At 36.9% G+C, this 13,535-nt stretch overlaps 1 protein-coding gene across 14 annotated transcripts in view; it reads right to left on the bottom strand.

The window, feature by feature from the left end:
- nav1b (neuron navigator 1b) overlaps positions 1-13,535 on the bottom strand; it is an 83,984-nt gene that overhangs the window by 28,853 nt on the left and 41,596 nt on the right. For 13 of the 14 annotated variants that reach the window (XM_046836753.1, XM_046836898.1, XM_046836818.1 and 10 more), the window contains one exon: positions 668-806. In XM_046836753.1, coding sequence (XP_046692709.1) covers positions 668-806 — 139 coding nt within the window. Of the gene's footprint in view, positions 1-667; positions 807-7,612; positions 7,842-13,535 lie in introns of those variants that run through there. The other variant, XM_046837521.1, reaches the window with a different exon arrangement.

Genomic DNA, 13,535 nt, shown 5'->3' with positions numbered 1-13,535 from the left:
ATTTCGCAAGTTTGGTGACATGACAGCAACGTTATATCTCTCACACCCTGCACAAACAAATGACTATGCAGAAGACTACTTTCAGGCTCCAAACTCATTCAGCCACAGAGCAGCAAAGAACAGGAGGTCCATGATACCCACTGCTATCAGACTGTACAAGTCATCCGCTGCATGTTGACAATTCAATAACACAACACTTCCACGCTCTTCTGCAAAGTGGTTATTTAATCATTTATTCATTTCAAATGGACTATCACACATTCCCCCAACTGTCATTTTATGATGATTTTTCACTAAAATCTTTTCACTAATATTATTTGTATTTACATGCTGACTGACTGGGCATTGCACGAAACAAGAGATGAGTAAAGTATTCTATGCATCAATCTACCATACCTTCTAAAACTGTAATTAAATAAAATGATGACAAATTACATGACAAATTGCTTTATATAAGAAGAATAGAACACGTCTGGTCACGTCGTCATTAAAAGAATAACCAACTGTTGGGTGCTTATTGCTGATTGCTATATGAATGGATTATTTTAAAGCAGAATAAACTTTCATTACTCACATATGACAAATTACTATGTAATCGAAGCTAAAGGAATTTGTTTAGGATTGGTGTAAAAAGGATGATGCTTGCAAATGTTCACAGAAAACTTACCATGACAGAGGAATTCCGTCGGGAGCCGACTGGTGTCGTGGGCAGTGAGTTCAGTGAGGAGCTGGCATTTAGATCCTCTGAGCTGAGATTATCAGAGCCATCACTTAAACCACTGCTGATGGAACTGCTCTCATCCCACCTGCAAACAGAGGAAGGTAAAGAGTAAGAGGCGAAAAGGTTGATCAAATGTTTATTTTCGACAAATACATCCATTCTATGAAGGAAAACTACAGAAATTTGTCCTTTTACTTAATATCACTGTTATACCAATTTAAGAAAGACCTAAAGGGTTAACATCATTTTGTTAAATCTCCAGTGATGATCAACAAATGATTCTAAACCACAAGGCATCTTCATTATACAGTATGACCAAACTGAGAGACAGTCATGCTGAGCACACAGCTGTTCCTGAAGTGACATGTGCAGCTGCTATTATGCTAAAGACAGAGCACCCTTCCAATTCATTAGCAAGGTACAATACAACATGAATAATAACATGACATTGAGATGGTTGGAAATATCATTGGCTGTGAGAGGCAATGCTACTCCACTGCCCTGTCTGGGTTTTCAATCTGTGGGGTGTCCATGTGGTTTGAAAGCAGACAATCTGGATGATGCTAATCAGACTGGCAGGGATTACACTCTGCCCTGCATGAGAGTGGCATGATTCACACTGATAACACCCAAACGCCACACATACACAGCAGTATGCAAAACACACACACACACACACACACACACACACACACACACACACACACACACAACCACAACCGAATGCTTATCAATACTGGTCTTTGCAATATTAATAATACAGAAACCTGCAAAAGATCAGTGATATCAGTGATAAAGATTTAAACAATTCAATTTATTTATAGATCAATATAAAAAAAAAAAAAAAAAAAAGAATAAATAAATAAATATATAAATAGTATTTTAAGAATAAATACAAATATTTTTGCCCAGTCCTGCACATAAATCTTAAAATTAATGTTTAAAAACTAGAGCTAAATATTTATTTATTCTGTGAAAACGTGCATTTTAAGTTAAAACAGTATTTTCATTACAAAAAAAACAGAGCGTTCAGACATCAATTTGTCATTGGATCCGCTTGTTTATATGAAAACTTCTTTGTGTTTTTATTAGAATTTTATTTTGTGCATCTTATTTTAGCTTTCATTTCTCTTTAATCAAATTAGACAGTTTAATTAAGTCATAAAATCCTGGTCATTAAAACAATGCTTCGCCCTGCTCATTTTCATTCAGATCTATTCAACCAAACTCGTTCTGACATGTGCTTGTGCTTACATGGCTTTATAAACTCACAATCACTGCTGAAGTTGGTTTCATTTTCACCACTTGTAATTTCTTACTTACAAGTGCCGGCCTGATGACTCCATTTAGTAGAAATATATGCTGCTTCACGGTTAATAGCTGATTAGCTAGGTTGCCAACGTCCATACAAAATAACTCAAAAAGTTGTAAAAGTAAAGATGGTATATCTATCACCAAGAAACTGGTCAGTTTGATGAGGTATTGCACATTTGCTTCATGCAGACATCCCAATGATGTCCCACAAGTCTCACTGCTGGTTCCTCTTTAGTTCTCTGTATACACATTAAAATAAGAAGAAGCCTCTTATTTGTCACATATAAACTACAGCAAAGTAAATTATATTCTTTGCATATCCCTGCTTGTATGGAAATTGGGGTCGATCATGACACAGCACCCCTGGAACTTATTTTCTCTTTCCTTCCCCAGACACTCATGTTTCTGCAAGATCTCAGCATGTTTGGCTCATTCTTATCTCTTCCTTTACTTGTATCTCCTCTAAAGCACTAGCAACATAGAGCCATTTTCCTCCATAGAGGCCACTAAGGTGCTTGTTCAGTTCCTTTCATCTTAAGATTGGAATACTGCAACTGGCTCCTGGTAGGTCTGCCCTTGCACGCCATCCGATCCAGAATGCGGTTGCAAAACATTTTTTTGTCTCACCACGTTATACCACATCACCGTTTTGCTGTATTCATTCTAATAGTTTTTTGGAACTGCCCACAAAGTCAATGATGGTCCCGAACCTACTTACCTCAAGGCACCTATTATACCTTGCACTTCAGTCCTATAGCATTGCTCAAATTGACCCACTGGGTACAAAGAAAAAACATGCATCAATAATTATCTATGTCCTCGCACCCTGGCAGTGAAGTAAACTTCCTCACTGCCTAAACAGCTAAGTTACAGCTAAATATATCCAAACAAGACTTAAGACCCAACTCTTCATCAGGCATTTGAATGACATACTGAATGATATTTGTAGACACCTGACAATTACCCCATATGAGTGTTAAACCCAAACAAATGCCACAAATTGTGAAGAACACAATTGTTTAAAATGTTGTTGTATGCACACGCATTACAATTTTCTTTGCTGAAGCTGACACGCCTAAACATGTTCCAGCATGACAATGCCACTGTGGCACAATGTGGCACAATGGCCTGCACCTCAAATCCGGTGAACACCTTTAAGATGACCTGGAACAGTGATTGTGCCTCAGGCTTCCTCACTAAACAACAGTGCCTGACCTTCCTCATGCGTCTGTGGCTGAATAGGTGCAAAGCCACACTTACAAAATAACCTTCCCAGAAGAGTTAAGAGATTGTCCAACTTATTGTTGAAAATCTGTTGATGTGTTATATCTTGTTGCTCGGATATGTCTCCTAGGTATTCTCGGTCCCTGCCCTACCGTACTAAAATGAATAAAATAGAATCGAATTATCTTAAAGTGAATGTTTTGACACATTGTCATTCTCTAAAAGAATAAGCATAGTTGCATATTTGTTTGAAATTGTTTGGGATTTCTTACGCTTTAAATCCCAATTTACAACTAACATGGAACATTCTTATTGTAGAAATAATAAGATGCTGTTTGATAATCGTAAAAAATATATATAAATGGCACTGAATGCAATCCATGCTATATTGTCCAGACTTTGTCCATGATTGAAACAGTACTCTTAAAACAACTATGTCAATGTCACTGTGAATAGGTGCGAAAGTCTTGTCAGGGTGAATACACTCCTTTTCGAAAGCAAGCGCATTTAATCTGCAGTGATTCCCGAATATTTCTATTGTTTCGTGACCATCTTCAAAATAAAATCATTTTAAAAATATAATTGAATCGAATAAATAAATAATAAATGTTTCGACAAAATTATTCTTTTTAACTGGACCACGTAATGATGTTTTGCAATCCAGCATTCAGGGTTATTTAAATAGTCACTCGAACTGCCCAATCTGTCAGTGTAATTATATTTGCCCCCGGGCAAGGCATTACGTAACCTCACTAATAAAAGAGAATGTGGTCTTCTTGTAATTCACACTGAGCAAACACTAAATCCAGAACATCTCAACCTTATCAAGGTGGGTTAATAGTTCATCGAGATGTGCTCTTAGTGCGAGCTGTTCAATCTACATGCTCGTGAAATGAAAAGATCATTCTGCATTTGAACATACGCCTTCTTTCCATCACATTTCTCATTTGTTACTTAATATGCTTTTCATTTTCTAGTTGACATCTACAGTCAGCAATCAGCATTTCATGGCCATTGCAAACCCCCCCCCCCCTGCAGAGCTCAAATTGCTCAGTGGTTTCAGGCTAAGCATGGTCTTCACCAGTGGAAAAAGAGGAATTAGATGTGCCAGAAAGCTGGGGGAGGACAAAACATCCTGGTGAATCTTGGAAAGGCAGAGTTAAAGAGCCGGGAGTTAGTGTTAATCACAGGTTGTGAGTGCCGAAGAGAGAATGGGCATGCTTGGACAGCTCTGGAGCTGTATGGCTCTCCAAAAGCCACAGTGCAAGAACAACCAACATTTCTCATTCCCTGTCCACAGAGGTTTCCATTTGCACGCGTTGAAAATGCAAGAGTGGCACTTTGGAGCCAGACACACTATAAGCAAGTGCCAGCAAGATTCACGACTCACTTGTAAAGCAAAAGTAAAGATCTTATCAAATCCAAAGATGCCAAAAATGTTTGCTAACCTGGCAAACAATATAAAAGCCATTGTCTGTTGCAACTATGGATTTCAAAAGGTTTTAATTCGATCTCAAACATGTTACATCCAAATGTAGACCAAATGCAACTTTTAATAAGCACCTTTATGTTGCTGTAGTATTACTTAATGTATTAGTGAAGAAAAAGCAACCGCAAACACATTCATAGCGTCAAGAAAATACTTCTCAGATAACACGTTTTTGTTTTTTTTCATAGTTTTGGATATAGCTCTGGCAAAACTAAAAAAGCAGATCTCCCAGGCTCTATCCACTTGATATTGGTTTGTAAAGACAGAGCAGACGAATACTTACTGCTTTATCCACACTTGGGGACAATCCTATAAATCTCACTTTGCCATTACATATGTGTGAAAAACACTGCCAGCCATAAATATTCAGTGTTTACCACAGTACCACATCTCTGTCATCTGTTTGATGAATGACACAGTTATATAAGATCACTTTAAGTAGGAAAGGGATTGTCTTTACTGATTTATTTATTGCTAGTTTTTGCAGAACAAAACAAGTTTACAAAACTGGGTCTTCTTGTGTTTCACTCAATTCAGGAAGCTTGTAATTACAGTAAAAAAAGAAAAAATAGAAAAAGGATTTTAAATAAATATAAAGGCCCTTTTTCTACAAAGTCTAACTCCAATAGGAAAAAGTTCAACAAACAGCTTACAGGGCTGTCTGGGGATGTAGGGGAGCCGTTTCTTTTTTTAATGGACTTTCACGGCCTGTGAGGTAGTAATTCAGGCTTTCCGCTTTCGCCTGGTAGATGTATGTCTGTACGATGAAGCAAAGACAGGCTGAAAAGAAAAGTTAGCTGGTCAGCAGTAATTGACCCCAAACTTGAAAAGGGGGTGAGAATGTAGCCATTGTTTTTGCTGGACTGGCTCCAAGTTGGCTGGTTGAGTTATAAGCGTGTTCTGTGACTTAAAAAAAAGAGAGAAATGACTGAGTGGGGTAGCTGTTTGGGTTTGAAATACTGGCTAAAGGATGGGTGTAATTATTATAGTGTGTTGTACTACTCCCAAATACAGTTTCCATGCCAAAAGAACCAGGGGCTTTCGGACAACTCCTACCTTTCATTCCAAGTGTGAGTCAGTTTACACCCTCCTTTGACAAACATGCTCTAAACTTCTAAAAAAAAGAAACATGAACCCCCATATCTGCAAGTTTAGAACTACTCTAATTAACAGTGTACATCCAAGCTTAGCCTTTCCTGTGACCTGAGAGATTTTCAACATGAATTTGTCTGGCCTTTGTGTTCCTCTCTGGTTTCCATCTAGCGAATCAAAACTATGCTATACTTTCCTCTTTAAAGTAAGCTGAACGCCAAGCTGTAAAATCTCTTTCTAAACCTATAAAACAAGTACTTGAACTGCAATGATTACTGCAGAAGTGTGTAGTGGGAGTTTATGGGAACTCTCTAAGATGTGGTACAGGTTAGCATCCGGATCAAAAGACTTTAAACTACGGGGTGTCAACAAAATAATAGAAACGGTAGCAAATAAATCTTAATTAACAACAAAACACAACCACGGATCTTATTTAAAACGCAAAATTTTCTGGAAAAAGCCTATAATTTATGATTGTAAAGCGAGAATTCTCCGATCTAAAGCTAACGCCTGATGTCATTTAAATTTCAGGTTTTTATTAATGCCCTTGTTCTAATACATCCTTGTTTTCTACAGTCTCGGTTCTTTGAACCTTTATGACGGACGCTCCAAATGATTGACAGGTTTAAGAAATGGGTTGTCCATTGGGGAAAGACAAGTCTTTATCTTACATTCTACATTGGGTGTCAATGCTTTGAAAGAATGTCAGCAGTTTTTCCACAATGGGACAATTCTCATAACAAAAGACTTCCTGCTTGCCAGGTTCTGTAACATGACAAACTGTAGATTTCTCTTCCTATTAACGTAAAGATAGATAACAAAAGATAGACAAAAAGAGACAGTTGACAACAAGGACTAACTGATCTCACAGGTGTTCTGCAACATAGAATTTGATGGAAGTTTGCTCCATTAAATCATTTGCAAATCTTTGCGATGTAACATAAGTATAACACTTAATCCACAGTGAGGTGTTTTTCATTAGGCCACATCTCGCTATCACTTTATGAATGTTTTTTCTTAAAAAGCAGCAATTTTGGACTGGACAAAAAAAGCTTTAACGCATTATGGCATGTCAAGACATTTAAAATATTGTATGTCCAGTTTGGCATCATATGGCTTTCATTTAATGTCATCTAATGTAACGCACACACCCAAAAAAGAAATTCGAGGTCTATATTAGACATGTCATGGTATCAATAGATTCTCAATGGTGCAAATGATGTGCTGGTGTAAAGACTTTGAGAAGGAAAGTTATTATATTTTTGTTCCGTTACACTTTGGAAAAAGACAGAAATATTCTCCAAGTGTTCCACATCATACAGAAAAGCTGCCTAGTTTCCTTTTTGGAAAATAGAGGTATATATTTAGAGATAGGGAGCAAAAAAGAAAGAAGAACTGAAACTAGGCTGAACCTCCATACACTTTATCTCTAACTTTATGCAAACTGTAAAACCGTTGTGGTTATCATTGCTTTAGCAAGCATACAGGCTGTACTGCAATAAAAAAAAAAACATATAGAAATTTACGCACAATAACATAATAATGTAGAAGAAAAGTGTATGCAACTGTACTGTACTATTCTAAATTGATTTGCCCAGAAGAGAAAACGTTAAAAAAAAAAAAAAAAGCTTGTGATACTCATTGAGCAATTTTTAACTATGAAAAAAAAAGACAAAATGCAAACCAGGCAGACGATAGTGTACAATTCATCACTTAAAAAATACTGTAAGTAGAAGTTTATGGAAACATTTCTTTTAGAAACTTGGACTTACATGTAATGTAATGTCCGTTTGAGACGCGACCGAATGGGATGGACGTCAGCACGTGCGCTCATGTTCAAGCGCGAGCTCGCAGATTTAAATAAATCCGACGGTTGGATTCGAATTCAAATCGCTTCCATTCAAACGGTTCAGTCAGAGAAGTGATCTATCCGCTTTCTGCTACTCTTTCCGTGCGTGTGTGTGTGTGTGTGTGTGTGTGTGTGTATGGGCGACACCCCCAGACTTGTCCACCACGTCGGTCTCCACCTCTCTTTCTCCTCTAATTGTACACAGATGTATCACACCGCTTAGCCAACATCTCTAAAGTCTCCAAACTGATCAATATACTAACATTCTATGTACTAGTTCAACAAGTTTCTTTCAATGTTTAGCAGCAATGCTCATTTGCAAGCTAGGGCTGCAAAAGCTCGTTTAAAATAATCTTAAAAAATTAAAATAAGGTCACACATGCATCTACATTCTAGATCTTTGGGGGAAAAATATAAAGCTGACTAGGCAATTTTTAAAGCCTGATCCTCCTGAGGGCAAACACAAAGGGCTTCCTTATGCCAAGGTGGACAGATGGGAAGGGTGAATTTTTTTTTTTAACAGGGAAGCCATAGTCCTGAGATAGCATTTACTACACACAAACCAGTACAACCGGTCCCATCTGCGCCAGTCAGCTTTATTCGCAACAAGCTATGTTTGTGGACTGAAACACAGTGCTCCTTTGTAATAGCACAAGTGCGATTTTTAGGAATGAGGAACTTGGAGGAGCTAAAGAAACACTTCCCTTCTGCCCCTGCATGTCAACGACACGCTCGCTCTACACAATGCAAGCTGTGGAGAGATTGCAGGAGGTCTTTAATTTTGGTCATCACTTTAAGTGTTTAGACTAGGCCAGTAATGGTGAGACATAATGGTTTTTCCAGATGACAGCTCATGCTAGACTGGGTCGAACACAACCAGGTTTTCCACACATTCATCACTGTGCACCTTTGAAGGGGAGAGTTTCCTCCCTGACCGGGAGATCTCAGCAGGGAGACCTGGAAGAGATTTGACTCTGCATATGGACCCAGTGATCTCTACATGAAAGAGACAAAAAAGAGGGGGACATAAATGAATGTATAAAGTATCATTAGTGGAAGGTGAGTGAAACATTAGTCACAATGTTCACAGATTATATAGACAGATTTAGGAGTTAGAACTTAGCCTATGGTCTGCACTTTGGTCTCATAACCACTTAAACTGTCCAAGTAGCGCTTAAGACTGTTTCTCCCGCCCCCACCCCCTTCTTGCTTCCTTCTGGTACTCTCCAGTGACCATGTCTGACACACAAATACACATTCTGTGTGTGGCCCAAGACGATTCACACCCTGGATGTATGCATCTCAAAAGGAACAGTTGACTCTAGTCACCAAGGTCACTTTGTCTGTGGGCAGAAAGCACCACATGATTCATATCATTCACCTTCGGGTTAAAGTATTTTGCAAACAAGGACAAGCGAAGACATTTTCACATTGGGTCGGATTCAGCATTCCAAGTAATCATAGAATGCTTAGAATGATAACTCAGCATTTTTTGCACATATGTGAATGAGCCCCTCTAACACAGCCCACAGGCAAACTGTGCTTTGGACCACCTCTAGAGACACTTCCAGTATGGTTTGTTTGTGGTTTATTTTGTGGCTTGCTTGGTTTGTGTCTTGTAAAAACAAAGTGGTCGAAGTCCATTTCCCGTTTTATTTCATGGATAAAGAATTTGAGGTTTGTTCATTCGTAGTTACAAAAAAACATTAGTTAATGGCTGAACATTGCTAGTAAGAAGTGGTTAGATATCTGCATGATAATACTGTAGCATTGTGACATATGCAATACTCATTTGTGTTTAGTTAATTAGGCAATAATAAAATAATATATTGCTATATATAAAATTGTATATTACTCTTGTAATGTATGAAGTGTATGCATGTGTTTTGCTTTTAATAGGGATTAGAAAAACACCCATGCCAAATGCTTACGGTCATTTACTCTGATAACATTTTTTTGCTGTGTCCATTTTTCAAATGATACCATGATGTCAATAAACCATTTTGAATTATATGATCCATCAATCAGTATTACACATTTCAACCCATCAATTAGGCAAGAATGCCCACAAAGCACCGAGTTCCTTTTTTGAAACACTCGTATTGTGGACACTACCACACACATTTTGTGGACACTACAAGTTTTTGGGTCTACTTTAGACTGAGTAAGTCTTCTTTAAAAATACCTATATGTGAAAATACCCTCAGACTGTCAGACTATTTTGTAGGTCATCAATACAAATCTATAAGATTCAAGAAAAACAAAAACAACATGCATGAATGCACAAAGTTAGATGTAATCTGAGCTGTTTATCAGTGTTGTTGGCGTTCAGATAAACACAGGCACATCTGCCTATTACAGCACTTTATAGACATACAGACAGAGCAGCTTGACCAGGGGCAATGACCCAGAAATGTTTGTCTTAGTCTAAGACAGGTTTTCCAAACTGTTCTTATTGGGAGCCAGATGGAGAAACATATCTATCCCTTATCACATGCCATGGGCTATCTGTGATAGTTACAGTAAACAAGTAAATAAATGGACTATGTAAATGTAAACAGGACTGTATTGCTATGTACATGTTTTAAGCACTCTTAGGTATATGCTTACATATTAAATGTAAAAAAAAAAAACTATATATAAAACTATATATATATATATATATATATATATATATATATATATATATATATATATATATATATATATATATATATATATAGCTCATTCTTTTTAAAGAAAATAATTATGGTAATTACCAACCAATTTCCAACCATCAGGCTTTAAAAATACTAGCATTAACATCAAATCTTTAGCCACGTTAGTGCTGCCACAAACCCAAAATCTTGATTAAAAATAGGCTTAGAACCTTGTTATTAACAGTCTGAAAGGAAGAAGTAATTGGAACATGATCAGTTTTTAAATCCGGTTTAACATGACAGCGACACCCAGTGTTTAAACAAGGAACTCCCCCTCTCTCTCTCTCTCTCTTTTTCTCTCACGCTCACTCTCTCTAAATATATCCCCTTTTTTCCTAGGGTAAATCTATCTATCTATCTATCTATCTATCTATCTATCTATCTATCTATCTATCTATCTATCTATTATGCCTACTACTGCATCTTTAGTTTAAAAGTTGACAATGTGATTATATCACAAACAGTTTTAATCCTTATTATCGTCAACCTCAACAGCAGCATCACCAAAACCAAAGCAATTACAGCATGCGTGCATTTGCTTTATTATTTTGTGGGTTTGGGCCGAGACTATTAAACAGATTAACCCCAACAAGACTTTTTTTTAACTGTTCATCATCAGCTTTACTTTGTGTGGCAACTACTAGATCCTCTTATCAGCTCTACAAACTGCGCCCACCACTCATCTGTTACTGAGAAACACGACCATCAGCCGTATGTTTCTGACAGTTTTGCTCCTTAACTGACAGAAATGCTAAATGTAGAATATAATAACAAACAACAAAAAAGCTTTGATATGAGATGGCAAATAAAATGCTACACATATTAATCTAGAGGCATTTTACCAATCCAAATATTATATCATATACTACACACAGATAGACATTATTACACTTATTATAAGAGCTAGTAAATGGCTTCTAGATTTAAATTGCCATAGCATCTATAGGTTTAAAAACTAAAAGCATCATAGATATTTTGAAGGGACTGTGAACGCTTGGTTATTCTTGTACAGAGAGATACATAGCCGTAGGTGTGATCAGGAAGTGCAAAACAAAAAACGAACAAACAAGGAAGCCTGCTGTCACTAAACCTGGCTTGTAAAAAATCGGGAGGGATTTTGTCACTGCTGAACATTGCTATAGATTTAATTTGCTGAAGTTTTGCTGTAGCCTACTGAAAATGCACAATGCAAAAACACTCATTTAAAGATTAATTTTTTTGTTGTTGTTTGTCTTAAATCTTACGAGTGGCTAACAGTAGCAAAGACTAATATGTTATAGCTAACTTGTTTTGTCTACTTTGCCCATCTTAAAGAGCCTTTGGTTGTACAGTCAGTGTTTGTAATGCTAACTATTTTTTACCATAGTCGAAATGGCCACTGACTATATAGTAATCTGAATTAGCTACTTTTTCCTAACAGCCTTTAAACCATGGTGACAGATTTAAAGAAATATGCCATCATGTTCACTTGATATTCACCCCCTTATTACCTCACCTCTGTCCACATCTAGTTTTAAAGCTTCAGGATGTAAGATTTGGGAATGTTGCCCATTCTAAAGCAAAAATGCCATTGTAAGCAACTTGCAGAGTACAAGAAGAGCAATTTATAGTACTTTAATCCCATAGCTGTGAGTTTTGATCAATACACACTCAGAGAGAATCAAGGTAGCATCCCAAAATACATAATGTGCTCTAAGCAGTATGAAAACATCGTAACAACACCAGAGGTGTACTGACAGCTTGTGTATTACAGCCTGCATAGCTGAAACACAGTGTAAAAAAAAAAAAAAAAAAAGATAAATTTACTTGGAATGTTAGCATGTTAGCTAAAACACAGAGCAATTAGTAAAAAATGAGTTGATCCAGCATATTTCTTTATTCACTCTCACTTAATATGGCTTAACTTGCAAGACAAAATACAGAGAAAAGCATATGCACCATAGTTAGTCACTAGCGGAACAACGTGTTTTTAGCTAAAATTAGCTACATTTGTAGCTAAGATTTAGCTAAAATTTCACCCATGATATAAGATATAAATTATACAATGATACAGAGATTTTTAGCAAGAAATAAAGCTATAAATCCTAAATCCACCGAACCTTACTCTGACTTGTGTTTGGTTTAAACCCATTCTTTCCACTGATTAGATAACATCTCTTGCTTGTTATTGTAAAGCCTTACTTCTTTTTTGACTACCATTGTGTCGTGATGATGTTGGCATACCTGAGCTGCTAATGATATAATGAAGTTCCTTGTCATTAGCAAACCAAAACCACTAAAACTGCACTGCCTGTGAGTTTGTATAGCAGCAGTATCTATCAGAGCCATTTAATAAAAAAAATACTTATTTATTAAATCGGAGAAGAAAAACAAAACCTGTAGCTAGTACTTCATAGCAATGACATAACATTACAGTATTTAAAGTATGAATGTTTGGCTTCTTACATAGTGCATTAAATCCAGAGCAAAAATAACCCCTTATGATTGGATCACATGGAAGGTCGTATGATTCAAACACACTGCACAACACAGTCACAAGTCAAACCTCATTACTGACTGTTGACATAAAGCACATACATCAGATCAAAAACATTTTCAAGGTATGTGCTTTCATTACAAGGTTAAATGTTTTCATAACTTTGAAAATGTGCTTTATGTGTCCAAATGATGACGCTACACCTTCATTACTGACCCTGTATTTAGGATCATGAGGTAATATTTTGCTTTGGGGTGTGTCCCCTGGACCTGTCTTTGACTGTAGGCTGTCTCTGTAGAGAAGCAAAGCCAGACCAGTGTCTATTTCTTTACGAGCGAAACAGTGGCTCTTGCTCAAGCCAAACAGAGCGCCACACATGACTTGAATTAAAACATTTATATCCTCAAACCCACAGCAAGCCAAATTAGTTGTCATATTATAATTTGAATCCAACACCTATGTTTTGAAATAACCTTTACTTAAACCATAGATTTCAGAAGGGAATAGAATAAATGTTACTTTAAAAAAAATGGTAAAAAGCCAGAGACCGTAGACCGGAAGAGTGCAACACTCTGTCAGTATGCTTCACTGATGTTCTGCGTTTAGTCTTTGCCTGTCTCTTTAATCACTAGTCTGGAAAATTGTTGCAAGAGGATTCCATCAAGAAAAGG

Source organism: Silurus meridionalis, chromosome 1 (genome assembly GCF_014805685.1).
Source record: "Silurus meridionalis isolate SWU-2019-XX chromosome 1, ASM1480568v1, whole genome shotgun sequence".
Taxonomy (NCBI): domain Eukaryota; kingdom Metazoa; phylum Chordata; class Actinopteri; order Siluriformes; family Siluridae; genus Silurus; species Silurus meridionalis.
Note: the sequence above shows the minus strand (reverse complement) of the source record. Positions and strands in the feature narration are given on the sequence as shown.